This window comes from Myodes glareolus, chromosome 23 (assembly GCF_982192425.1).
Source record: "Myodes glareolus chromosome 23, mMyoGla1.1, whole genome shotgun sequence".
NCBI classification, from domain to species: Eukaryota; Metazoa; Chordata; class Mammalia; order Rodentia; family Cricetidae; genus Myodes; species Myodes glareolus.
This window is the reverse complement of record NC_142048.1, coordinates 41,476,180-41,503,032: the sequence shown is the minus strand read 5'-3', so window position 1 is coordinate 41,503,032 and position 26,853 is coordinate 41,476,180. Positions and strand designations below refer to the sequence as shown.

Genomic DNA, 26,853 nt, shown 5'->3' with positions numbered 1-26,853 from the left:
AGTGTGTGAGTTCTGTCCATCAGCAGCTGCTTAAAGGGACTAATAACTGTATCAATATTCAGCAAACACGAAATAACCCAGAGAAATGAAAGTTTGAATCCAAAGTTGTTAAATGGAAGCGGCAGCCAAAGTGATTATATAAACATAGATAGAATTTTATGGAGCTCCATCTTGTTATTTCCATTGCCTGGCTCAGCTCCACTCTTGTAATAGACATTATCCTGGAGCTAAAGTTAAATCGTTCACCTTTGGAATGGTCCAGCACTGACTCTGCTGTAGGCTCTGGTGTCCCCAGTGTGGGAGTTGAGGTCTGTGGTGGCTATGACTTTACTCTTTCTGAGTGTTTTCTGTCTGATGATTAGGCCTAGGACAGTAACGTATGGGGGCAAAGTGACATTTTAAAAATTGTCTCCTTAGTAAAGATATTGAGAAATGCTTTTCTTGTTTGTTTGTTTTTGCTTTCTTTGAGACAGGGTTTCTTGGTGTAGCCCTAGTTGTCCTGGAACTCCGTCTGTAGACCAGCCTGGCCTTATACTCAGAGATTCACTTGCCTTTGCCTCCTGAGTGCTGGGATTAAAGGCATGCACCACCACTGCCTGGTGCTGGGAAATGCTTTTTAAAATAGGAAATATGTGAAGTATTTCTGGTAAGTTAGGTCCTTTAACTTTTCTGTCTATTAAAGTGACATGTCCCACTAATAGGGGCATTTTTCCTATCCCTGCAGACTCAACAGAATTAAGAGGAGAGAATGGGAACTCTACGCTTTCACATTTAGTTTTTTTTTTTTTTTTTTTTTTTTTGCGGGGGGTGGGTTGCTGGGTGCTGAACCTATATTCTTGTGCATGCTAGGTACCACGTTCTGCCATTGAGGTAAATTCTCAATAACTGGTTTTGGAGATAGGGCTGTGCTGTGTTGTTTTGGCTGTAGTCCAGGCTAGCCTTGAGCGCATTCTTTCTCCCCCCAGTCTCCCAAATTCTAGCATTATTGGTACATGCCACCATGCCCAGCTCTGTGCACTGATTCTTAGTAAACAAGTATACTTTTGCTTAGATTCTGCAGGGCATGGTTTTGTTTTGATTTTGTTACCATAGACTGAATATGTGGGACGTTTGTCATCTTCTGTCCTTTCTGATGCTGGCATTCTGTCGCAGCTTGTCTAGAGGCACAGCATGTATGTCATGAATAACAGGCTCATTTCAGTCCCATTCATGTTACCAACCCAACATGGCTGGCCCTTCCTAGCGGCCACAGAGCTCTTGGTGCAGCTCCTTTTCCTTCCTGCTGCGCTTCACCGATGTAGACAAGCAGAGGTAGCGCTCAGGTTCTCTGTGCCCTGTGAATGCTGCTTTGTGGTTTCTGTGTCCTTGCTCTGCTGTACACAGAAAGGCTCCAGAGACGTATTTGTCTAGGTGATGAGGGGATGAAGGAAAAAAAATCATAGATGGACACAGGATTTGCTGGACTGGGTAGTCTTGGCTCTCTGCTGAAGAAACCACAGTAGCCCGAAAGCTCATTGTGTTTATTATGTAGAGTTGAACAGAGAGGCAGGGCTATTGCATACAGCTGAACAAGGAGGGGAGATTATTACATACAGAAAAACAAGAAGGTGATGTCTATGGTATTAAGAAGACAGGGTTAGCCAATATCCTTAGGAGCAGTCTCTGATGTAATCTAATGTTACCTATAAAAGTTTACAACCTTCTTTTGAGTCATGAATGAGAAAAAATATATGTTCCATGGAACTCAGAAACCTTGTGCAGTGTCTCATTGGATTAAGTTGGCATCACACCTGGCAGAATTAGTGAACAGGAAAGAATCAGTGAGCATCGTTGGTATATCTGGTCACAAAATGCAAAGTTGGCCGTGTCTCAGTTCCCTCATCACTTTGCAGCATGTAGGGGATCCTGCACTTGCTGAGGAACAGACTCCTAGATTCTGGGCATTGCAGGGACGCTCTAGCCTCTCTATTTCATGTTCTCAGACATGCCCCGTCATGCTCATACCTCACAGTCAGCCAGGTATGAGATATCTGTGGCCGCTATCAGCACGGGTCCCTCCACTTTGGATATTATCTAGCCGTGAAGTTGTGGTTGAATTTCACATAGTCAACGAGGACTGTTGGCTTGGAGGCATAGGATGACCCGCAGGACTCTCACCCTGCCCACCATGTGAGCTCAGTAAGTTGTGACTAAGCAGTTCCAGGTTGCCACATTCATTCTCTCCAATTGTGACTAAAACACTCTTTGATTACCTGATTTCTCATGGATGTACTATTGGCATCAAAGAGTTTGTATTCACTTGAGAGCATTTGAACTAACATTAAGTAACTGGTTTTTGTGAGCCCACCAGATGCTGTTTCATACTGCTATAGTTATTTGGTACATTTTAATTCCCCACTAGGTAGCAGACGATGGCGTTTTCTTCTTCTGGTGTGTGTCTGTATGTGTGTGTGTGGGGGGGGTTTGGTTTTGCTATTTCCGTACATTAATGTTTAACAATCTCAAGCCAGTGTTCACAACATCATTGTCAGGAGCATCCAGAAATTTCATATTGTGATGAAGTCTTCATTTTTCTTCCTTAGTCATAGAAATTAGTTCTTCCTGAACGGATCTTTACCCCCCCATGGTCAGGAAATAACTGCTGACCACATCCATCACACCGATCTGAATATTATCATATTTCAGAGATTTTCCAATTAATTCCATGGAAGCCAGAATCACTCCTAATTATAAGTCTGTTATGCCTCTTTATTTTTTGATGTACTTGTAAATTCATGCTTACCCCTGCAGCAGTCTGTAACATAGGGCTATTATCAGTGCTTCTGTCTTTAAAAACCTCCTGTCTACTATCTTGACTAAGATTGATCAACTGCACTCTGTTGAAATCAATCATTTTGGATTAAAAAAAAATCCATCCTGCCTATTTCTTAAGGCTACTCTTGCGTGATTCCTCCCCACTTAACTTGATTAATCAGTCTGCCAGCCCAGTCGCTTTTCTCCATCTTGACTTCCTTTTCTTGCTTTCCTCTTTTTAAGGAACTGTCTGTCTTGATGTCTTCATTTCTCTTGCTGTCTTGTGGACAACGCCTCTGGAATGAAGAGCCATTTGCAGAAGGCAATAGAATAATGCCTCTTTTTAAATCTACCCAGGCACTCTTCCCTGTACCTTTTTTAAAGAATGAAAACGACAATCCTTATGTTTGGCAATTCTTTCCTTATTCAGTTTTGGGCGCATGCTTTACCGTTGACTTCTAGGTGCTTTGGAGGAGCGCTGACATATGCACTTGGTATTTATAGCATCACATTCCTTTATAGTATACTCTTACCCTGATGTCTCCTGCTTCCTTTGGGCATATTCATTCATATTTTATTTTCTCCTCCTAGGTACTGACTTTAACATAGACAGCTTACCTCTGCCTCGGAAAGCCCATCATGACTGGGCCCTTTTCCATGAAGAGTCCCCCAAAAACAACTATAAGCTCTTCCACGAGCCGGTCATCACCTTATTCAACCACACAGCCACATTCAGCAGGCATTCCCACTTGCCGCTGACCACCCAGTACTTGGAGGATGTGGGAGTCCTGAAGTCACGCAGATACCTAGTTCCTTTGCAGTCAAAAAACAACCTAAGACAAAGACTTGCTCCGCTGGTGTACGTGCAGTCCGACTGTGATCCACCGTCAGACAGGGACAGCTATGTTCGGGAGCTGATGGCTTACATCGAAGTCGATTCCTACGGCGAGTGTTTGCGGAACAAAGAGCTTCCTCAGCAGCTGAAAAACCCAGCCTCCATGGACGCCGATGGCTTCTACAGAATCATCGCCCAGTATAAGTTCATCCTGGCGTTCGAGAATGCAGTCTGTGATGATTACATCACAGAGAAGTTCTGGAGACCCCTGAAACTGGGGGTCGTCCCCGTGTATTATGGATCCCCCACCATCGCAGACTGGCTGCCAAGTAACAGAAGCGCCATTCTTGTTTCAGAATTTTCTCACCCCAGAGAACTGGCAAATTTCATTAGGCAGCTGGATTATGATGACCGATCGTATGAGGCCTATGTAGAATGGAAACTGAAGGGTGAGATCTCTAACCAGCGACTTCTGACAGCTCTCCGGGAGCGGAAGTGGGGAGTGCAAGACATCAACCAGGACAACTACATTGATACGTTTGAGTGTATGGTGTGCCACAGGGTGTGGGAAAACAGTAGGCTACAGGAGCAGGTGAGTTAGTGCAAGTTTGGTGTGTGTGTGTGTGTGTGTGCGCGCGTGTGTGTGCTGTCTCTGCCTCTCTGTGTGGTGTGGACCTTCTGTCTGTGGCTGCTGCCTGCCACCGTTCTCTGTTCCTAGCAGAGTGGTGGGCTATACAAGAAGGTAGAAGATCATTTTACTCTTTGGGGACACTGGCATGCTTACAATTCAGGACCTTCTGAAGCTCTTCAGTCCTCCTTGTTTCTCTGAAGAAGAGTTTTGCTACAGGTGCTGGGCATTGACACACGGGGCTGCAGAAGAAGGGAGTCGGTTCCCAGATCAGAAACCTAAGAGGTCTGCTTTCCATCTGCACACACAGTCCTGTAAATCCGCCCTCAGTTCTGTGGTTAAGGACCTTGTGAGTTGTGCCAGCCCCCTTCTCTCAATGCCATAGCCTGCCATTAGGAAACTCACCTTGCGTATGCATTTAGCTACCTCTGTCTCCATTCTTGATCTTGTTTTTTTCTGACATATAGTCATGCTGAATAATGTAATTTAATTGTTCTAATCCTTAATGCTTGGGATCAGAAGAATTTCGGATATTGAAGTTTTTCAATTTATAAATTATTTGCATAGCCTTTAACAGCTGAACATTTCTAATCCTCAAATCCCAAACCTGAAATGTTCTAAAATTAGAAAGTGTTGAATGTCAGTTTGCTGCTCCAAAAGTTGCAGACTTCGGAGCATTTCGGATTTCAGATCTTCAGGTCTCACTTGAGGGATGCTTAGCTTGTCAGATTCTTGGGTGAGGGATGCTCAACCTATATGAAGACTTTGAATAACAATGAGGTTAATGTTGTGGGGCAAAGACCACAAGGACCACTCAACAAAATAGGATTACTAATTTAGTAGTACTTATTAATATGGTTGGCGATTGCCTGGAGAGAAAACATTCTCACAGAGCAATCCTGACTACTTTTTGCAGGGAGCTTTTAAAGGCGAAAACCATATCCTGGTTGTCAGTTGCAAGCAGAAGTAGAGCAAGCAAGCTGTTTAACAGAAGTAAGAAGCAGCAGTTAGCGCAGTGGGGGGGGCTTCTTGACCTTGACCTTGGAATTACCAAGATTGAGAAATTTTTAAGGGATTTTCTTACAGGAAGGGGTTTAAGCAAGGGGCCAGATCTGAGTCAGACCCCAGATGCCTCCAGCAGAGACAGGTTCTCACTGAATGTAGAAATCTCTAGCTCTTTGATCTTGTACTACCCAGACTCCAGAATTGTTAGAAACACCTAGTTTATAGTGTTCAATAGCAGAATACTTGGTGACTACCCTAAGATATAATGTAGGACAGCAAACAAGAGTTATGTACAAGAAAAATGGCGGAACTAATTTTTGAAAATTAAATTGAATACAAATGTATATGAAGTTGATAAAATGATTTCTCCATATTCTAGCAATAGACAGAAAAATAAGTTGTTTAAAAATACTATTATAGTACCATAAAATATGAACTAATTAGAGTTGTCTGGCCAGTTAGAAGTAACACACTCCAGAAATGAAAAATACCATTCAGAGAAGCTGAGGAGGTGCTAAATCACTGGACAGATAAATCATGCCCAAGAATTTTCTCGATATTGTTGTCAGTTCTAAAACTGATAGGAATTTAACATAATATCAATAGAGAGTCTATTAAGTATTTTTATAGCAACTGACAAATGAACATAAAAACTTTATGGAAAAGTAGATGACCTAAACTAACATGAAATTTGCAGGTAAATGGATAGAGCTAGACATAAATATTTGTAGAGAGATAACCTAGACCAAGAAGACAATCATAGCATTTTTTTCTCACAATTGTGGGTACTAGCACTGAATCTTTAGATATTTTTGAAATATCCATAGAGGCCAAGAAACTGGTAAGAGTCTTGAGGGTTGGGTTCAAGGGAAGGAATGTAAAATGAAGTTAACGTGAAGGGTGATGGGAAATAATGGAGCATGGAGGATTAAGTGGGCGTGTAGGGCAAATGAAAGATTATGGGGAGGGATAACTAACACTTCAGACCTTTGAAAAGTCATGGAAACCTAATACTATAGAAACATATATGTATAGACATGCATATGTATTTTTAAATGGAGATACCACTTAATATGAGGACAATGTCCCACCTAGACCTGTGGCTATCAAAAGCCAAATGTAAGAATGCATTACCTCTGCTTTTTGACTTGTTGGTCCCATGGACTCCCCCTCAAAATGTTATAGGATATTGCCCTTACTGTTGACCACCCTCCAGAACTTAGGTAAGACTCTTGCTGAAGACGCTATATACTCCAGCCATAGATCATAGAGGAATCAGGCTGGTACTGACCTAGAAGCTTTATGTGTATTGGCACTTGCTGTATATACTACCCAAGGAGAAAAGTAATCATCAGTCTTGGCTAACTGTGAATTATGTGAACTTAAAAAAAAATGACTGGCTTGGCAAGGTGTGCCCACTGGCACAACAGTGTCACAAATATTCTGGGAGTGGTCAACCACTTTCTGATTGGATTTAAGGCCTTCTTCATAAGATAGTACTTATACCTGGCATCATTATAAGGGTCAAGAACCTGTGCTATGGCTAGATAGACCCAGGCCCTAGGGGAGAGCCTACCACTGTTGTATTACTAAATGGACATAGTATTAAACCAAGTCCTAATGACTTACCATTATGCCCATACATTACTGTATCTCTCAGCCTTATTAGAGACACTTCTTTTTGTAGTTTATGGTGATTAACACAGAGATCCACAGCTACTCAAGGAGTAGAGAATAAGAGCTTAGACTCAGCTCTAAATGGGATGTGTCTATCACACTTCTCCTCCCAAAGCTCAGGGATCATTGCAGATGAGAACAGAGAAAGAGTAAGAACCGGAGATGGGGAGTTAGGGTTCGGGTTAGAGTTGAAATGGTGTTTTCTGGGCACAGCAGGGCAGTCGCACATACGAACTCACAGAGATTATGACAGCATATGCAAGATTTGTACAAACGCAAGACGGACACATCTCAGCATGGAGGGAGCGGTGGTCAGGAAGTCTCACTCCTGGCTGAAGATATATTGATGGTTGATTCTGGGAGGGGAAGAATCGGTTTTCTTTAAGGGTGTGATCCTTGGTAGGTAGGGCCATACTCCGATGGATGGCCCCACACCCTGGAGTAAGTATAAGGGCAGCACATATTGGACTGGATGGATTATTTTAAAAAAAAATAAAAGAAGTCATGAAGTATGAAGGAGGGTAGAAAGGTATGGATGGATCTAGAAGAAGTCGGGAGAGGACTAGAGAGTAAATATAATCAAAATGCATTGAATTAAAATCTTAAAGAATTAATTGACATGAAAGACTTTCTATACATTTTGACAAAGATTTAAAAATGCACACTGGAACCTGCAGAAGAAGGACATTAAACCCCTCTCTCTTACCGTGCACAAAAATCAGCTCAAAGTGGATCAAGGACCTTAATTTAAAAAAAAAAAAACTCCTAGAGGAAAAGACTTCTAGGCATAGGAATAGGCCAGAGCTTTCTAAATATACCCCCTTGGACACAGCAAATACTCTCAAGAAATGACAAATGGGAGTTCATGAAATTCAAAAGCTTTTGCATAGCCTAAGAAACTATCAGCAGAAGCAACACAGCCTACAGAACGGGAGGAAACTGTTGTCAGCTGTGCTTCAGGCAGGGGTGTTGATATATCTAGACTATATAAAGAACGGCAAATATTAGCATCAAAAACATAACAATAAATGGGCCAATGAATTAAACAGACAAGCCCTAAACCATGAAACACAAATGGCCGCTGAAATGTAGGAAAACATGCTCAACCCCATTAGTCATCAGAGAAAGACAAATGAAAACCCTGAAATCCCATCTCCATTAGGGATGGCAGTCATTGTGAAAACACCAAATGATGGTGAGGTTATGGTCATGACGGAACCCTGGTAGGCAGGTAAATTAGTTCAGTCACGATGGAAACCAGTGTGGAGGCACCTAAGGATGCTAAGAATGTATCCATCACACAACACAGCTATACCACTTCCGGGTATTTGCATAAGATGCTGCAGATCAATGCCTCTCAGAAACTTGCACACTGATGCTTATTGCAGCACCGTCCACAGGAACTGTTATGGAACCAACCAAGTTGTCCAGCAGCAGACGGATGGAGAAAGGAAATGTGGTTCATAGACATGGAGTTTTGTTCAGCTCTGAAGACGTTAAATCGTTAACAAGGAAATGGATGAACTCGGGTGAATCATGTTGAATGAATTAATCCAGTCTCAGACAAATGTCTCTCATATGTGGTTCCTTGATTAATTAGATTCATAAATCCACATGTAAACAAATAACTTAAAAAACCAAAACCATCTAAGGAAACAAAGGGAATTAATGGAAGTGGGAGGGCTTAGGGGAGAGGAGAGTGATATGGGGGAATTATATTCCATGTATCATATATATTTATATAAAAATGCCTAAATATAACAGAGAAACAGGTACAATAAATATATATGATAATAAAGTTTTAAGAAATATATAATGTAGGGTTGAGGTCTCATAGGCCTTTTCCTGTCCAGTTGGCATGTCCGTCAGTGTCATAGTTGGTCAGCTCACCTTTGGGTGATCATCTTGGTGAGACTTTATGAGGTAGCTTCTGATATTAGTAGAGAACACAATCTCAAAGGAAACTCCTTGGTCATCAGACTCTGATAATCTTTCCATCCCCTCTTCTGCTATGTTCCCTGAGCCTTAGGTGAGGGAGTGTTTTGTGTGTGTGTGTGTGTGTATGTATGTATGTATATATATATACACACACAAACATATATAGCATGTATATATAGTATGTATATATATTGTGTGTATACACATACACATATATATATACACGTACACACACACACACACACGTATATATCCATTGGCACTGGGCTCGCTAATCCTGTATCAGCCCTACCCAAAGAACTATAGGCAACCAAGGAATGCTGGGAGCAGGAGAATTCCCCAGGGAAGAACACACCAATTGATTGTCCAGTGCCAAATAATCAGCCCTGAAGACTTGCAGACAAGTAACATTGCATAGACTGAACAGGTTATATTTAAGAACATATATGTATATACATAAACAACATATGCGATGACAGTTGTGAAAAAAGGAGACCATGAATGGGAAGGAGAGCAGGGAGGGGTCTCTAAGAAGGTTTGGAGGGAGGAAAGAAAAGGGAGAGTTGTAATTACAATTGCAGAAAGTCATGTATTTACTGCTATTTAAATGCAATATTTTGGGTCCTATGTATAATTACACACACACACACACACACACACACACACACTTATATAGTCAGTCCTCTTGCTAGTGCTTTCCACATTGATATCTGAGGGGGAATGTCCTCTGCCACAGGGATCATAATCACATAGTAAAAACCGATCCTTCCCGGCTCCCAGGGCTTTTGGACCACCTTGCTCGGTGTTCCGCCAAGGAAGCTGTGACGTCTCTATTTACAGCAGGTTGCCAGCGCAGCCAAGTTCACGGAGCCACTCAACATGTCACTAAGAACAGCTTCGGTTATTCTTGTGACAGCATTGAGTTTCATGAGTGTGTCGCTCCAACTTCATGAGAGCTGCTCTGTGTACCTTCCACCTCAGCCCACACACCTCAAGATGGGCTCCACATGGCTTCCCTAACTCTTGCCAGCATGGCCTGGTCAGCCCTGCTAGAGGATTCTCTTGGTTCATTCAGGCCATCTCTTCTCAGAGCTGGTGACAGCTGGGCGCGTTACCCTTGTTAACACGCGAGGCCCTTGATCACAGCTGTGGAGCATGCTGTCATCAGGGAGAACATGCTCTGTGGGACCACTTCACCTGGTCTCCACAGGAAGCCAGACTGGAAGCTGAGTCTTAAGGACTGTGGTTTTATTAGGGAGTACAACCCCAGAGGGGAGGAGGGAAAGAGGGGAAGGAAGTCCTGAAGGAAGGGGACTGGATAGGATGTGACAGGGCTGAAGACTTTTCTGTGAGCTTCTTCGGCAAACCTTTGTCCTTATCCACTGTGACACATACCCTGCGTCTCAGGACCATTTCTTCGGGGTAGGAAGGGGACAGAATCTGTCTTCCGTTGACTAAAGAAAAGGTGCCACAGAGGACCCTCTTTTGTGTTGTGCTGGGATCTGGCTATGAGGTGTTCCGTGACTTCGGTGGTCATGGAAGGAAGGGAGAGTCCCACAGAGGGAGGTGAGGTTTGCATTTGGTCACAGCCCTCCCTACTCAGCTGAAACAAGAGCGATCTGAGCTCTTCAGGCCCCTGAGATGTGTGGCAGCCAAATCACCGTGGCAGAACCCCAATGCAGACAGCGTAGGGCGAAGGGTTCTTTTAGCTCTTGGTTTAGAATGTCAGTTCTCCTTCCTTGCGCTTGTTCTTGGAGTGCGGATGGGAGAACACCATGGCAGCAGGAATGTGGCCAGTTAAGTTACCTCAGGGCCGAACGGAAGTGGAAGATAGGGGTGGGGTGGAAGGAGAGGGAGAGGGACACCCTGAGGGCCCCCAGTGACCTGCTTCACCTTGTTATATCCTGTATCCTAAAGTCCCAGAGCCTCCTAGAATGGCGCCATCAGCTGAGCACCGAGGTTTTACTACATGAGCCTTTTGGGGAGATATCATGTCTAAATTATAGGAAGCTATCTGCTTGACTTAGTGTCCCTACTCTCATCTAAGCCTACTCTCCCTTAACCTTTGGGATCTAAAGTCTCATTGGTAGGCAGTGAGGTGGCTCAGTAATTAAAGGTGCTTGGTGCCAAGGCCGACAACCCGAGTTGGGGCCCCAGAAACCACGTGATGGAAGGAGAGCACTGACTCGCAGGGTCGTTCTCTCACGTCAGCGTGCACATCCCTCGCCCTCCCGTCCGCAAGGAAAAGAAAGAAAGTGTACAGTGACTCATTATTAACAAAATTAAGTCCCTCTCTTGAGACTCTCGGAGCGGACCTGTTTTTGCTGGGAATGGCGCCTGTCGCTGTTTCTGCGTGCTGAGCGCGCCAGTCGCCACTTATTCAGACAACAAGGGGCTGTGGCTTTGCTGCTAGTCCCAGCTTCACAGCTATGCCCAGGATCCATCCCATCTCTCACCACGTTCCAGAATGTCTCCTTGTATTTGCAGCGGTGTTGAAATTGGGCTTTCTCTGCTCAGTGAAATCATTTGCACCCATCTATTAATAACTTCACGATTTCCAAAATTTGGCTATTCTTCATCGTTTTGTTTTTCTTTATGAATCCATACCATAACACAAAATCCTATTATTTTCATCTTGTGGGAATTCAGGAGAGGATGAAATTAAACTATGTGTCCAGTCAATACCGTTTTACTTGGACATCTCTATTTTATTTACAGAGAAATAATGCTGTAAAAATATTATTAGGCAGCTCCCCCATCTTGGACTGACTGACTTAGATAATAACATCAATAAAAGACATTGCCTTTGTCATGTGCTTGCAGTTTGAACAGACAGCATTGGATACTTATGGAAATAAACCTTGACAGGCTCTGTGAAGGAAAAATTCTCTGATGGGGAACATGAATATTTACAGTACAGATTCTATTAGAATCTTCCAAAGGACCATCCTCAGTATTGGAAGAAACTTTTTAGTACAGTTGCCTCAGTCCTGAGGACACACACTGTCAACAGTGACTCCATTAACTACCCAGAGAATACACACTCCAGTAACAAAAGATAGAATTAAATAGAGTTGGAGTCACATTTCAGAATTTCCTGGCAAGATACACACAGCTATTGGTATTAAATGAGCACCCTCATCATAACCATAAATCATCAGCTGAACTCTTGCCAGGAGAGAATGAATTGCTTTATTCCTTTTTGGTTTTTGGAGAGAGAGAAAGGGAGGGAGAGAGCATGTGTGCATGTGTGTGTATGTGTGCATACACTTACATGTGTGAGAATGGTTATGTGTGCCACAGATTAAGTGTGGAGGTCAGATGACAACCTCGGATTGGTTCTTATCTTCCACCATTGCTGTGTGGTACCATTGTGTACACCAGGCTAGCTCCCTGTGAGTTTCCGGGGAGTCCCCTGTCTTGGCACCCTATCTCACCTCAGCAGTTTGGAGTTGTACATTATCACACAGCTAGCTTTCCAGGGCTTCTGGGGATTCTAACTCAGGTCTCAGAGGCACGTACTTTCACTCACCGAGCCCTGTCCCCAACATTTAGCCTTTATTATTTTATTTCTATGAGCAAACTTTTAACTACCATCTACTGAATGTACAGACTAGTACTTCTGGTATCAGACACTCGCTGTTAAAAGTTATCCAACGAACATATCCTGGGTCAAAATGCTTCTTAAATGCTAAACAATATTTTATGTAGTTTGGATGATGTTTGGGGGATCAGAATGCTAAATACTATATGAAGATGGGGGGATACTTCTGGCCTGACTGTGCAGGAGAATTTAAATATTTCCTATTTCCACTTCCACAAAACAAAGCAGCCTGACTTCAGGCTAATAGGATTTACTGTAACAGGAGTTGCCTGGAAATGTCTCTGTTCTTTATGTTATAGACAGATGTGAGGGGAGAGCTCTGAGACCGTTGTTGGCCTCATAGTTCCCACAGAAAAACCACGAACGCCCTTGTTCTGCTTTTCTTCTCTCCCCCTCTTGATGTGGTAGCTTTAAAATCAGAGATGGATGGGCTGATGAGATGGCTCAATGGTTAAATGTGCTGGTCCCGCAAGCCTGGTGACCTGAGTTAGAGTCCTTAGTACCTGTGTGGGGGAAGGAGTGGCGTGACCTCCACAAGCTATCTTCTGGCACCCACGTGTACACTATGGCATCCCCTACCGTCCCTAAGCAAATACTTGTTTAAAAAATTAAATCATAGAACATCCCTGTGACTACCGAAACTTACTTCCATTTGACTCATGTTTTATTTCTCAATAAAATCACCATAGTGCTCTCCTACCTTCCCCAGCATCCACTGTGCTTTTAGCATGTTACTGGCCATCATCGTAAATGCCCTCCCTGAGGCTGTCAATTTCCGAGTCATCTCTGGGTTTGTTTCCATTCATTTCCTTTTCTCTTGATAACGCTTACTTAGCTACTGTCTTACTTTTCATGTGTCCCACGGTCCCTGACTGATTGTTGGTGCTGCAAGCAACAGGACAGATATGGAGGTCGTCTAACATTAGTATTTGAACGTGGACATGCTTCTGTCACCGCCTGGCTTCCATCAGTCTAGTTGAGAGTGGAGCTGGATTTTGCTTTTGTGTTCGTTCCTCCCCCCCCCCCCCCTGCCCCGCTCCAGTGCTACAGATCACCCTCTGGCTTTTGTATGTATTAGACAAGTACTCCACCACTGAGCAGCTCTTCTACCATTGTTGTTTGCTTTTATTTTGCCACAGGCTTCGATGTTTTTCCTCTTGCCATATAGTAGACTGCTGCTGTGGATTATAATGTGGTGGCTCTGATTTCCTCCATCTAGGAGTAAAGCTATATAGATTTTCATGATTCTCCTTCCCATGACAGATTATACTTTATATTTCTGGGCAATTTGGATGGGAGAATTCCATGTCCCTCACCAATAGCAGGTGACTTTTAGTATCACTGTGGCCTGCTGGTCACAAAATTAGTTCTAGACTTTCCACAACCATTAGAAAGATGATTTTTTTTTGGTTTTGTTTTCCCCATGGAGGTAGATCTAGGAGATGAAGGAGTTTCTTAGAATCACTTAGTGACACTAGATGGTTTTCCTTATGAGAAAAGAACCTGGGATTCTTGAATGCTCACCGTTCTTACATTGTACCAAAGAGGGGGACTCTCCGTGTTTTCTTCTCTGTGTTTTCTGCTCTGTGTTTTCATTCCTCCTTGGTGTTTCATGGAAGCTCACAGAGAAGAACAATGAGCTTTATTTGCACTGGGCCCTCCCCGCTGTCCCACACTGTATGGAGACCATTCTTGACCTTTTGGAATTTGGGGGAATGATGGCCGATTCCTCATTACCTGTGTGGTTGCCGCCCCTTTCTTGTCTAGTGCCCAATGCTACAGTTCACACTTCCTTTCCTGGAAAGGGATTCTTGTTCTTGGAGTTCAGCTCCTAACAGACTGGAAGAGTTCAGAATCGTAGAACTCGGAATCTCTTTCTTGGCCTAGGAGGCGTATTCTCTTTGGAAGCACAGTCTTTGAAAACCGTATTTTCGAAACAGCTGGTTTTTCTACTCAAAGCCTCAGCTGGAAGGAGGTGCGGAAAGTTAGTTATTTCTAAAAATGCCATAGCTGTTTCATCAAACACACTTCAGATCTTGTTGTGAAAGGTTCCTGGTAGAACCTTAGGCAGGCACAGTACATTTCTTACGTCTCTTCTCTCTGTAGTGTTACCTGCAGATGGAACTTAACACTACAGCCTTCAGTAGACCCTTCTCTTGAGTGGCAGAAGAATGCTTTTTATTGCTGATGGCCTCATGTAAACATCTGTGGAGGGTCTGATGGAGGACGACTCCCAGACAGGGCCAATACAGTTACTAGCTGGCTGATGGTTCAGACTGTCCTTGTGTCCAGCGCATTCCCAGTACCAGTGATTCCACGACTTTTTAAAGACAGCTTAGCTTATCCTCCATCAGTCGGGACAGGTGTGTGGTGTTTTGTATGCATCCCAAGTTGCCCCTCGGTGGTCAGTTCTTAACTACTTGTCTCTGGTGCTTCCACTGCTGAGAATGTGAACCACTGTTTCTGATTTTCACTTTGGTATCTTTTTGTGGAATCTCTTTATCTCCTGCCCAGGGGTACCCCAACCCAATGCGTGGTCAAAGCAACCCCACTTTGGAGTCTAAGTCTGAGCATTTCTTCACAGCCTGCAGTTTGAGTCTCTGTGCTCGGAAATGTCTCGGTTAAGAACTCTTGGTGAGGTGTTGTGAGGGTGGGCCAAGAGTTAGGGATTTGGGAAAGACAGCTGATTGTCAAAATGGCAACTTACAACGTTCAGTTGCTAACATTTCAGAAAACAGCCTTTAAACTGTGTGTTACGGCTTAGTTAAAAAAGAAGTCAAAAGAGAAACGTGGGTTCTCGAACTGGCCTTAAAACTAAAAGGTAAACTGAAAGCAGTAGGTGCTCTTCTGGCTCTTCTCGCCGCATGGCTGGCACAAGCTAACAGGTGAACCCAGCTAGTAAATTCAGCTAGCTGTCTCCTCTCTCACACACGCATCTTGAATCTTAGGGTCCAAGCATTTAACTGACACAAAGTTTAAAACCGCCAGAAACACAGTGATGACTGTTTTCTTCCTCGCCTGGTCCGAGGGAGGGAAGTGCAGTTTTCGTGTCTACTCTAATAAAAGCCTCAGCTAAAAGTCAGAGACACAATGTGACTGTCCCCCACCCCTTTTGTCTGCCTTTGCCCCTTATTCCAAAGCTCCGATCTCCCTCCCTGTACTTTTGTTAAAAGCCCCCCACTTTCCCTTCTGGTCTCTAGTTCTTTGTCTAAGCAGATGCTTAGTGCTGGGAAAGCACCAAGGTTAGGGCAAGTCTCACTGGAGACAGATGTGGTGCGCCAGTAACATTGCCAAAACTAGTAGAAACCAAACTTAAGATAAGGAGGGTTGGGAGGGCTTGCCTTCCCAAGTAAACTAATTCAGACTTCCCTTGATGGTCATGTCAGATGTTAAAACAAGCTGTTCACCCCTGTCCCCTTTCTCCCTCAGAGTAGGCACCCCAGTGTCTTCGCCTACGTTTCCTATGGGCAGCTTAAAGAAAATAAAGAATATCGACCTAACCATGGGTAGCATCAAAATTGCTATTCTATTTCTAAGTTTGGTCTACTGCTCTGCTTTCTAACTTTGAGATAGATTAGGATTATACTAATTATAAACCTGATACATTACTGTTATTTTTATGCCAAACAACTTATTTTTAGGAAAAGATTCTTCTGCCTATAGGTGAAAGCATCAAATAATCCTACACATTTTAAGACAAAACCACCCTTCACAATCGTGTTGTGGGCACCGTCGCTTCCGGCACTGATTGTGGCGATGTGGCGTGTCAGCCCGCGGTAGCTTCCATGGCCTCGTAGGAATTCCGTCCTTTCCTGTGTTGACACTGCTTTGTTATCTCGGTTTGCCCCCTCGGTTTGGTTTATCACAGCCTCCAGTGGCTTCCTGACAAGTATGTGGGGCATCTTCATTATTCTCTAATGTGTATGACATAGCTTAGCTGAATATGAACTATGGAAACATCAGTTTTTCCGGAAATTTTAAGGTATTTTGCCATTGCCTTTAACAATGTTTCTCTTGAACGAGTTTTATTCACAGAAGCGTTTCAATGAAAAGCTGCTGTCTGTAAATCCTTTAAACTCTTTACCTAGCTTTTCCTAATGCTAACATTTTATATACCCACTATACATGTATCAATACTAAGAAATTACTATTGGTACATCGCTACTAAGTGAATTACAGATTTCAGGCATATTTCACTGTAGAGAAACTTTTTTTTTAAATCTCTCCAGCTATTTGGAATTGATAGCTGGAGGAAGAGAGAAAATCACCTTTCTCTAGCAGAGTTGTATGTCAGCCACACTCCAGGGCGGGTTGCATGCCCAGGAGTCATTGACCAACACAAATCAGGCTGTTTAGTTTTTTGCTCAATATAATATTTTTATTGATTATTTAGGAATTTCATATAATTCACCCCAATCACACTCGCTTCTCGTCCCCCCCGTCACTCCCCCGCCTTTGTGTTCCCTTCCCCCCAAAAACATAAAAAGAAAAAAAATACATCAATCCAATTTGTGTTGTCTATATACTCATTGAAACATGATCAAGCTCCCAGTGGCCAGTCCCTTAAGGATAACTGAGTCTTTTCAGCTCCATTTAGGCTTTCTGTTTGTTGGTTGGTTTGTTTGTTTTTGGCAGGAGGGGTCGGGGGATCCTGGGGTTGTGTATTGCAGAATAGGCAAGGAGGCTATGTGCCTATTTGCGATTTTTTTTTAAGAGCCAGAAAGGACATGAAGTTTCATGTCTGTGTGGGGAGATGTTTGGGAGGGAAAAACATATAATTACTTGGTCCCCAGTTGGTGGAATTATTTGGGAATAATTAGGAGGCATGACATTATTGGAGGAGGTGTGTCACTGGGGATAGGCTTTGGGGTATCAAAAGAATCACTCCATTCCCAGTGTGTCCTCTCTGCCTCCTACTTGTAGGTGAGGATGTGAGCATTCAGCTGTTCCTCTTGCTGCTTCTTTACTCTACAATCAAAGACTGTAACCCTCTGGAACTATAAACCCAATTAAACAGTTCTTTCTCTATAAGTAGCCTTTATCATGGGGTTTTGTTACAGCAATAGAAAAGTAACATTAAATCAAAATATCAAGAACTATATTAATCACATTAAAAGGCTTTCCTGTGCAGAGGAGGATATGGGCATTGACCTACAGGAGAAAAGTATTTAAATAAGTCAACAAGCAGGAGAGGAAAGAGGACTCTGGGAGGAACTGGGATCCATCTTAGGGGTGCTGATACATTGTTTTGGGACTGTACTTAGAATGCCACTTCCGGTCTCTATAAAATATGGTGGTTGTATTTGTTTCATTTGATTGCCAGGAGAATTAAGTGAGACTACCTCAGCTAGGATCTGGTAGTGTCCCATGCATGGTACAGTCTCAATAAATATCATACTTTCCCCATGCACACTTCAACCATATAACTGCCGAGACTGGAGGGAAAGACTTTGCATTATGGAAAGTGTGCTGTGTCCCCCTATTGGTGGTGGGACTATGGGGACTGCATTTCCTTCCTGTATGTTTTAAATTCCTTTTCTCCTTCTCTCAATGCAGGGCTTACCACCCAGACAATGGAGGGCAGATGCTAGCCACCTGAGTTGCCCGGAGCCAAGCCTGTTCGCCTTCTCATCCCCAGCCGCTCCAGCCCTGCGTGGGAGATCGTTGAGAGAGCTGTGGCTCCCCAGCTTTCAGCAGTCTAAGAGAGAAGCCCAGGCCCTAAGGTGGCTGGTGGATAGGAATCAAAACTTTTCGTCTGAAGAGTTTTGGGCCCTGGTCTTCAAGGACTAGTTTTACACAGTACTAGAATGACCCAATTAGATGAATTTTCTTGGATGCCTTAATATTTGGAGATAATAGCTATTCCGTTGAGTATCCTTTAGAGCAAGAATTAATTGTAGCTGTTCTCACAAAGAGCCCTGTCAAATAATAGCCATGAATTACTTTTAGAGGTTGCCTCTATATTTTTATACTTAAAAAAAAGGATATTAGACTTTTTTGAGTGGACATTGGTTGCCTTCGGTCTCTGTGTTTGGACCCATGTGCTCGCTGTCTTCTGTGGAGACTGACCCAAGGTCAAGTGCTCTCCTGGCTGCAGATCTAGCTGTGGAAGGGTGATACTCACCTCCCTGTCAGCAGCTCATTGGTGTTTGGCAAGCCCGGTTTCTTGGTGCGGAGAATGAATGAAGCGCATTAGAACTTGGCAATGAGAGATTCCATCTGTTCTCAGGGATGGGGGTAAGAAAAGCTGTGTTAGGCATCTCTGTCCTCCCAGTCCAAAGGACACATCTTCCTTCGTCTTACACCCCCAAGCCACCTCACTAGCCAAGGGGCTCTAGTTGGCCCGAGCATGGCACACATGGCTCAGGCAGGCCTGGCCCTTCCCCCATTCCCTCTGTCTTGCTAAGCTGTTAGGGTATGTTTGTAAAGCTAGCTGCCAAGGTCTGTTCCCTTATTTGGCCACATCACGCCCCTGAGGATGACCACCAAGGCGCAGTTATCGAAGCTTTTAAAGTCCATCAATCAAAAGCCTCCTTTTGGCTGCCCTAATTAACACGCTCAATCAAAGTTAAACATCTCGTTCTAACATAGGTGTCCCCCCTTTTCCTTTATAAAGAAACCGTCTTACCTATGGGTCTCCTCTCTATTGAGAGGCAGTCTGTCCCGCTGTGGCAAATGTCCCTTCCCTCTCATCCTCTGTCCTTGTCTCTTATTTCCTGTCCTTTGTCTCTCTGGGTAAAGTAAATCTCCTTTGTGCTGAACTTGGTCTTGGGCTGTCTCGCGCCCACTTCGATGTCCTTTCAACTAGTCTGTCTATATTCTCTTCACCCTCTGATTTCGTGGCCTCCTCTGATTTCTCTCTGAAGTGCAATTTTCTCTAAAGTTGTGTCTCCTCCTAGTTTTTCTATCTGTGAGATGTCACTAATTGTTTCTTATACTGTGGAGCGGGAGAGGAAGAGATGTTCGGTTCACGGCAAACAGCCATTTCTTTTGGTTCAGGTGATGGAAGTGAATGCCCTGGGCTCTCCTCTGGGGTGAATCTGATTATCATTAGCACAATGTATACATCCTATCATCATAGGCAGGCCGTCTGCTGTTGAGCATTGCTGGTTTCTAATGCGGTCAGAGAATGTTCAGCCGTATTGTCTGGTTACCTACTGGTGCTTTCTGAAAACAAAGAAAAACAACACTGGCTTTCAGTCCATTAGATGGTAAGGAGACTACTGGTCTACTTAAAAGCCTGTTGATAACGGTTGTGTTGATGCCTGTGTTCTTAACTGTGGAAATACATACACCATTGCTCTCGAACTGTGGCAACCAGACTGTAAGAAATGAGGAGAAAAAGCAGCATAGTCTTTTTTTTTTAAGATTTATTTATTATATATACACAGTGGTATACCTGCTTGTATGCCTGCAGGTCAGATGAGGGCACCAGATCTCATTACAGATGGTTGCGAGCCACCATGTGGTTACTGGGAATTGAACTCAGGACCTCTGGAAGAGCAGACAGTGCTCTTAACCTCTGAGCCATCTCTCCAGCCCCAAACAGCACATTCTTGATGAGTAGTAGGGTCCCCTTGCTGGTGGGAGGACCCATCTGTGGAGAGATTCTCCTCAACTCTACGTCTATCATTAATTCAACATAATTTTGTTTGTTTGTTTTTGTTTTTTAAGACAGGGTTTCCCTTTGTAACAGCCCTGGCTGTCCTGAATTCAATATGATTTTAGGCAAGTTTCTTAACCTCCCTGGACTTTGGGTTTTAGATCTGAAGAAGTGACTGAACTTATCTTTGAGGATGTAACATTCTTTAATTCCTCATGAAAATTTAAGATGTTTAATTTTATAGGTGCTTTTACTAATGTGGGAATAAACTGGCACTGATGTGTGTTTTTCAAGAGAAGTATTTTCTTTGGAGAATGGAGCATATGTATTTTACACAGGACTGAAAGGGATTTTCTACCATTTTATGTAATAACGTCAAAGCAGCAAGGTCTGAAAGGGGTTATTGGTGTAAGGTCAGACTTTAAAGTGTATACTGGATGAAGTGGAATTCTTTCTGAATCCTCAGAAATGGTCTACAAAAGGATTTATGCCTTTGAAAAAATAATGTAGTATTTTTACCTTCCCTCCATAAATGTCTAAAACAAATGCTGAATATTTCATGTGTGTCTTAAATCTCAATATTTCAGGCAGTTATTAACCTTGTGAGAACTTCAAATATGATGCATGTGTGATGAGCATGATTCTCCCTCCACCTTTCCCAATGTCCCTGCAATGTCCACTCCTCCCAACTTTGTCTTTTAAAAATACATTAGAACACACGAAATCTAGTCAGTTCTGCTCATATGTGCACATGCGAGGGGCCATACACTGGCTCAGAGGAGCACTGCCAGTGGCCACATTCTCCCTTGGAAATAGCGCCTCTGTAAATAGCCTGGAGATCATCTTCCCCACTTTTGCAGGGACTTTGACTGACGTGATCTAATGCTGGTCTTGTCCAGGTAGCATGGGCTGCTGTGAGTTCATCTGTGTGATAGCATGGCCGTGTCCAGAGGACAGCATTTCACCACACTCCTTCCTGCCTCCTGGCTTTTGCATCCTTTCTAGCCCCCTTTCCTCAGTGTTTCCCAAACCTTGACCGGGGACAGGTGTTGGAGATAGATGTCCCATTTATGGCTGAGCACTCAGCTTTTTAATTTAGCCTGCTGGCCAGCTGTGCAGCTCTCGAGTGACTGCTGCCCACTGTAAATGGAAATCTCTTCAACTCAGGTTCTGTTATAGGTATAAGCAGAATTTATTTCATTTTTGTAACAAATTATTTTTTTCTAGAATTTCATATATGAGTATACTGCATTTATATCATTTCCACTGTTTTTTTGTCAGTCCCTTAATTTCTTCCCTTCACTCACTTTCAAATTCTTGGCTTATTTGTTTATAATTATTAATATTATACATACTCACAAAACTGAAAACAAAATATACAAGCAAAATACTAACAAGACAAAAAAGTCTATACAAAGCAAAATGAGACAAAAAGTGTACAGAAATGTCATTGAGTTTGTGTTGTGATGGCCAGCTAGTCCTGGGCATGGGACCTACCCTGAAGTGTGGTTGATATATTCAGTGAGATTGCATTGGAAAAAGCTAATTTTTCCTTTGCCAGCAGTTGTAAATTAAACATAGCTTCTAGGTTAGTGGGTAGGAGCCTGTGTACGCTTTCCCTGCTCAGTGTCGTGTTGCACATGTACTTATCAGGACCGGATAACCCACGTTCACTTATTCTCTGTATTTTGACCTTCATGGATCTCTAGAGTAGCCTTCTATGATGAGCTCCCCCAACCAATTATGAGAATTACCATTATCTGTGGGTATCAGAGTAAAAGTTAGAATACAGTTAGAAACTGTATTGGTCTAGAAAGATGAGAGTTGTGAGTTCTTCTCTCGATTCAATGACTCTCCAGACATGGGTCATTGGCATGAGGTTCTTAAGTCCAATTAGTTTCCATCGTGATATAAATGCCACTCTTGCGTATTTCCTGCCTTCTTGCTCCATAGTACCTTCACTCACGTAAAACTTTCGGCTGAGCTCATAGCCCTGTGACTGGAGATTATTCTAGCTGTCAGACACCAAGAGACATTTCTTTGTGCAGTGGGTAGTAGCTAGAGCAGAAAGCCACAGCTGGTCAAAGTGCAGAGAATGCGTGTCAGGGGAGAGCTCAGTTCCAAATGGGACATGTACCTCACACCCCTCCCCAAGGCTCAGGGACCATTGAGGAAGAGGAGGCAGAAACCGTGTAAGAAGTGGAGGTTAGGGAGGACTGGAGTGAAATGATGTCCTCTGGATATTACGGCCTGCTGCATTCATGAACTCGCAGAAGCTCTGGTTGCCAGCACAAGATCAAGCCGTCATTCTAGCCTGGCGTGGGAATGGATTCTTGAGCCCTGACCAACAACCAAGGAGCTGTGGACAGTAGATGTATTCTGGGGAAGGGAGAGTCATTTTTCTTCAATGGTATAGCTCCTGGTAGGTTAGCCATGCTCATGTGGCTCACCCCATACCCAGGAATGTATGGATAGCACTAATTGGATTCTCTGGGTTATTAAAAAAAAAAAAAGAAATGACATTGTAGGACATAGGTCAGGTGTATTTGGGAAAATATACAGACAGGACTTGTGGGTAAATATTATCAAAACACATTGTTTGAAGTTCTCAAAGAATTAATAAAAATATTTTTACTAGAGTACATTTCAATGAAAATAAAATTTCTATATGGTACTATAGAACTCTTACATACCCATAGATTTGATACTTAAATGCTTTGAGACTAATTTTTGATACTTAGCATGTGCTTCCTCTGTCTTTAGGTTTTTCTTAATAAGATGCCTTCTTGCTTCTGACCATTGTGTAAGAAATGTCTCCTCATATAGCAGGCCTCTGCTATAAATAAGAGCTGCCTTCTGAATGCCTAAGTGTACTTTGCCTATGTCTGTGCTAACATGCCACACTTCTCTCTGTGAGCTGCCGCAAGGGGTCGCAATAAACGCAATGCAATAGTCGCTTCAGTGCCTCGGTGTATTTTACTTAGATTGTTCACAAGGACAAAGTTTCAAAGCAGTATGGTGAAGTAGACAGAAAACCTACCAGAATTTTTATGAATATGATTTCTAGTCTTTGCCAGTTGCCTTTACTTCTGCTCCTGAAAATGGAGACAACTTTGTCTTTGGTCATGTAACAAATCTAAAGTTTTAGAACCTAAATTCCTGTTGCCTTAAGGACTGACTTCTCGTAGTTAGAATATCTGTCAGGGCCATTATTATCCTTAGTATGCTTAGTATGTTGCTCAGAAGAACAAGTGAAAACGAGTGTCATTTTCCCAGTTGTCCGTTATATGTTACACATAGGAAAGCCAGCTCAGTGTCTACAGAACACAGGGTAGGACAGACCTGAACTTGGAAAAACCTCAGTGATATTATGTAGTTTTCTAAGACATTATGGTACAGTTCCTGCTAAATACAATCAGGGATCTCATCTAGTTTTCCCTTTCCCCAGTTCCAAGACTTAACTCACTTGGGGTTCTTGTACGGCAGCACCCCGCTTCCGATACCAAGTTCTGTCTTAGTCTCTCTTGGTTGTTTTATAGAATACCACAGGCTTGGTGTCTTACAAATAACACAGATTTACTTCTTATGTTTTTGGAGGCTGGGAAATGCCGGTGGTGGTCCCATTGGTGTCCAGTTAGGGATGTCTTGGTTCACAGACAGCTGTCCTCTTGCTGTGAGTCACGTGACACTAGGTGAGTGAGTTCTCTGAGGTTAATTCTATGACAGCACTGGTCCACTCATTCCCTACTTACTTCCCAAAGGCCCTACCTCTCTCTCTATATATGGTGTTTATTCATTAAAAAAACAAAAACAAAAACAAAAACAGGGTCTTACTATTTATCTCTGACTGGCCTAGAACTCTCTTTGTAGATTTGGTTGGCTTCAAATTACATTACTTTAATCCCAAGTGCTGGGATTAAGGGTGTGCACCACCACACTTGGCAAATGCCTAATATTTGACATTAAAATTTAACATATTGTCCGCGGCACCAGTGTAGAGTAAGCTGATTACCCTAGAGCAGGATAGGCACAATTCTGCCCAAGTAATGCATCTTGGAATCATCAAAGTATGTGTGGGGAGGTTCAAAGAACAGCGGTGATTAGTTTATGTTACAGAAAACTTTGCAGTCTTGAATATTTTTATAAAACATTCTTATGGTTCTTTAAATTTTTTTGTTTTTAAATTTTTTATTATTAGTGTGTATCTTTATTGCATATTGTATTATCAACATATATACACACTATATAATACAATAAATATATACTATATGGTATAGTACCTATACTAAAATAATAAATTATGTTACCAAAAGTATTGGAAAAATTCAGGGGATATGAAATTATGCATTATGGTACTAGAGTAAGAAAATATAGACTGAGTTGACACTCTGCAATGTATTACCTTTATTACCTTGTTCACATTACTTGGTCTTTCTACCTATTCTGCCATACACCCGCTGTACTAGCTAACCCTGTGTAACAGTTGGGATGGTTAGATAAGCAAATGTTCACACTTTATATAAATACTGTTGTCTGTAGCCATTTGTGAAGACTGTTACTAAAATTTGTCCACTAAGAAGATCGATAGATGATAGTTTTAGGGAGATGCCTCCTTGTTCTTGATTGTTATTTAGTATATATTTATTGACTTCTGTGCAATCGGCATTGTGATGGGCAATGTAATGATGTAGGGCATGAGAGAAAGAAGGGGAAGGGTTCCGGGAAAGGCGTTGGATTTTGTGTTGGTACTAAACCCAGGAACTAGGAGGCTACCAAGATGACTCAGTGATGAGAATGCTTGCAGAGGAAGTCCAGTTCTCAGCACCCATGTTTGACAGACTGTAACTCCAGCTCCAGGGAATCCAATGTCTTCCAAGGACACCTTTACAAATATCCATATCCCCCATACCTCCTCTTTTACACACACATACACACACACACACACACACACACACACACACACACACACTAATAAAAAAAAACCTGAACAAATAGCTACTGAATTCCCAGAATATTCTTGGTTACCCCTATAGGATTTCTGATAGTTTCGCACACAGCTTCAAATGAACATTGAACTGGTCCCATGATAGCAGGTGACAAACCCTAACAAACCTTCCTGCTTGATGAATGAGTACAGTTCAGACCTGAAACCCAAAGAAGATGTTTTGTTGCCTCTCCATTACCTTGTCCTGAATCTTGGAACCTGAATCTTGGTACTTGACCAAGAAAGAGGACATGAAAATGACCAGGTCTGTAGATCTGGTCCCCAGTTGCTCATTCACAGAAGACCAATCAGGAAAAGCAAAGAAGAGAAACCCAATCAGTCTTCCCGGAGCAGACCTGCCCATTCCTGTGTTCCAGGATGTGAGACTGGGTACAACACACCAGAGTGAGCTTTTATGCCCTAGTGACTTCTCTACCTGTAACTGTGGACCCATCGGTCCCCCAGGCTCTCCCACATTAACTTAACACCTTAGTGTGGCTGGAGATAGGATTTACGGGGAGATGGGCAAGGGACCACAGTGTGAGCAGGAGTAGAGGTGACTCTAAGATTTTATCCTCTCAACACATTGGGCCAAACAGCTGAATTATAACCAGTCAGAGGTGAGGCCATCAGAACATCTCGGGCCTTAATAAGAGAGAGACTTATTGTATTTGTCTTCTTGGGCTTCTTGACTGTCCTCCCTTGTTCCTTTCTACTCCTTGGTTCTTTCAGTCAGTGCCACTGATGCTTCTGAAATGAGTCAGTAATGGACAGTGGTGAATACTCCTAGCACATCTGATTATCAGGCCATACGTGTGTCCTCCATATCACTTAACGTGTAAAACGAGAACCACATCATCCAATCATCTTCTCTAGAGCACGAGAAGAGATTCTATAACCAACCTACACAGGCTGTTATGAATATTCAAAATTTTACTACCATGGACTTAAGTTTTCCTTTTCTTTCTTTTTTCTTTTTTCTTTTTTCTTTTTTCTTTTTAGTCAGTGATTGAGCTGATTGGCAGACTTAAGACTGACATTGTAGTTGACGGGATACTAATGGTTTTGAGGTTGGGTATATTCCAAGAGCCTTTGAAATGAACTCAGTTGTTTTTTCAAACACATAGAATAAACTCCTTTGATGAGTCCACTCAAAGGAGAGGAAAAAGGACAGTTTTGTGGAATAATGCCCTTGATAAAGCAATAAAAGTGATTAATTAAACCACTGTTTGTCTTTTAATTCTGTGTGACTGTATTAGGTTTCTTCAGAGAACAGGAATTATGGGGTGGATATATATTTGTATTTAATATATAACAAATTTCTTAGGTTAGGTTACCTTAAAACAATAACAACAGCCGAATCACACCCAAGAAGCTGAGGACTGTGTAGGTGCTCAACCCTGAGGCCCAGGGACTCAGCTGTGGGAAAAGTGGCCCCGAAGCAGCTGGATTTCCCCAGGAGAGGCCAGCCATCCAGCAATTGCTCAGTCCACAAGCCTGGGGGCCTAAAACCTGGAAGGTTCCAGGTCCTTAGTCCACGAAGACAGTCTGGCAACACTGGTTTTGGTATCAGTGAAGGAAGCAGCAGCAACTGAAATCAACCCTCCAAGAGGGAAGTCAGATGACCAAAATGTGAGGAATCTTCTGCTGCCCCTTCATTTGTGGACTGCTTCTAGAAGGTTCTACTCACAATCAGGTGGGTCTTAAGGCAATCTTCTGGTGAGGCTTCCTACTCAGGTGCCTCGGATTTGTGGCAAATTGACATTAAAACCAACCACAATGACAA

At 42.8% G+C, this 26,853-nt stretch overlaps 1 protein-coding gene across 1 annotated transcript in view; it reads left to right on the top strand.

Annotated features, from left to right (window-relative positions):
* Positions 1 to 26,289, top strand: part of Pofut3 (protein O-fucosyltransferase 3) — a 77,502-nt gene extending 51,213 nt beyond the window's left edge. The window contains exons 4-5 of the mRNA XM_048456526.3: positions 3,385 to 4,220; positions 18,037 to 26,289. Of these exons, the coding sequence (XP_048312483.3) occupies positions 3,385 to 4,220; positions 18,037 to 18,270 (1,070 nt within the window). The 3' untranslated portion in view covers positions 18,271 to 26,289. The remainder of the gene's footprint in view (positions 1 to 3,384; positions 4,221 to 18,036) is intronic.
* Positions 26,290 to 26,853: the final 564 nt, after the last annotated feature.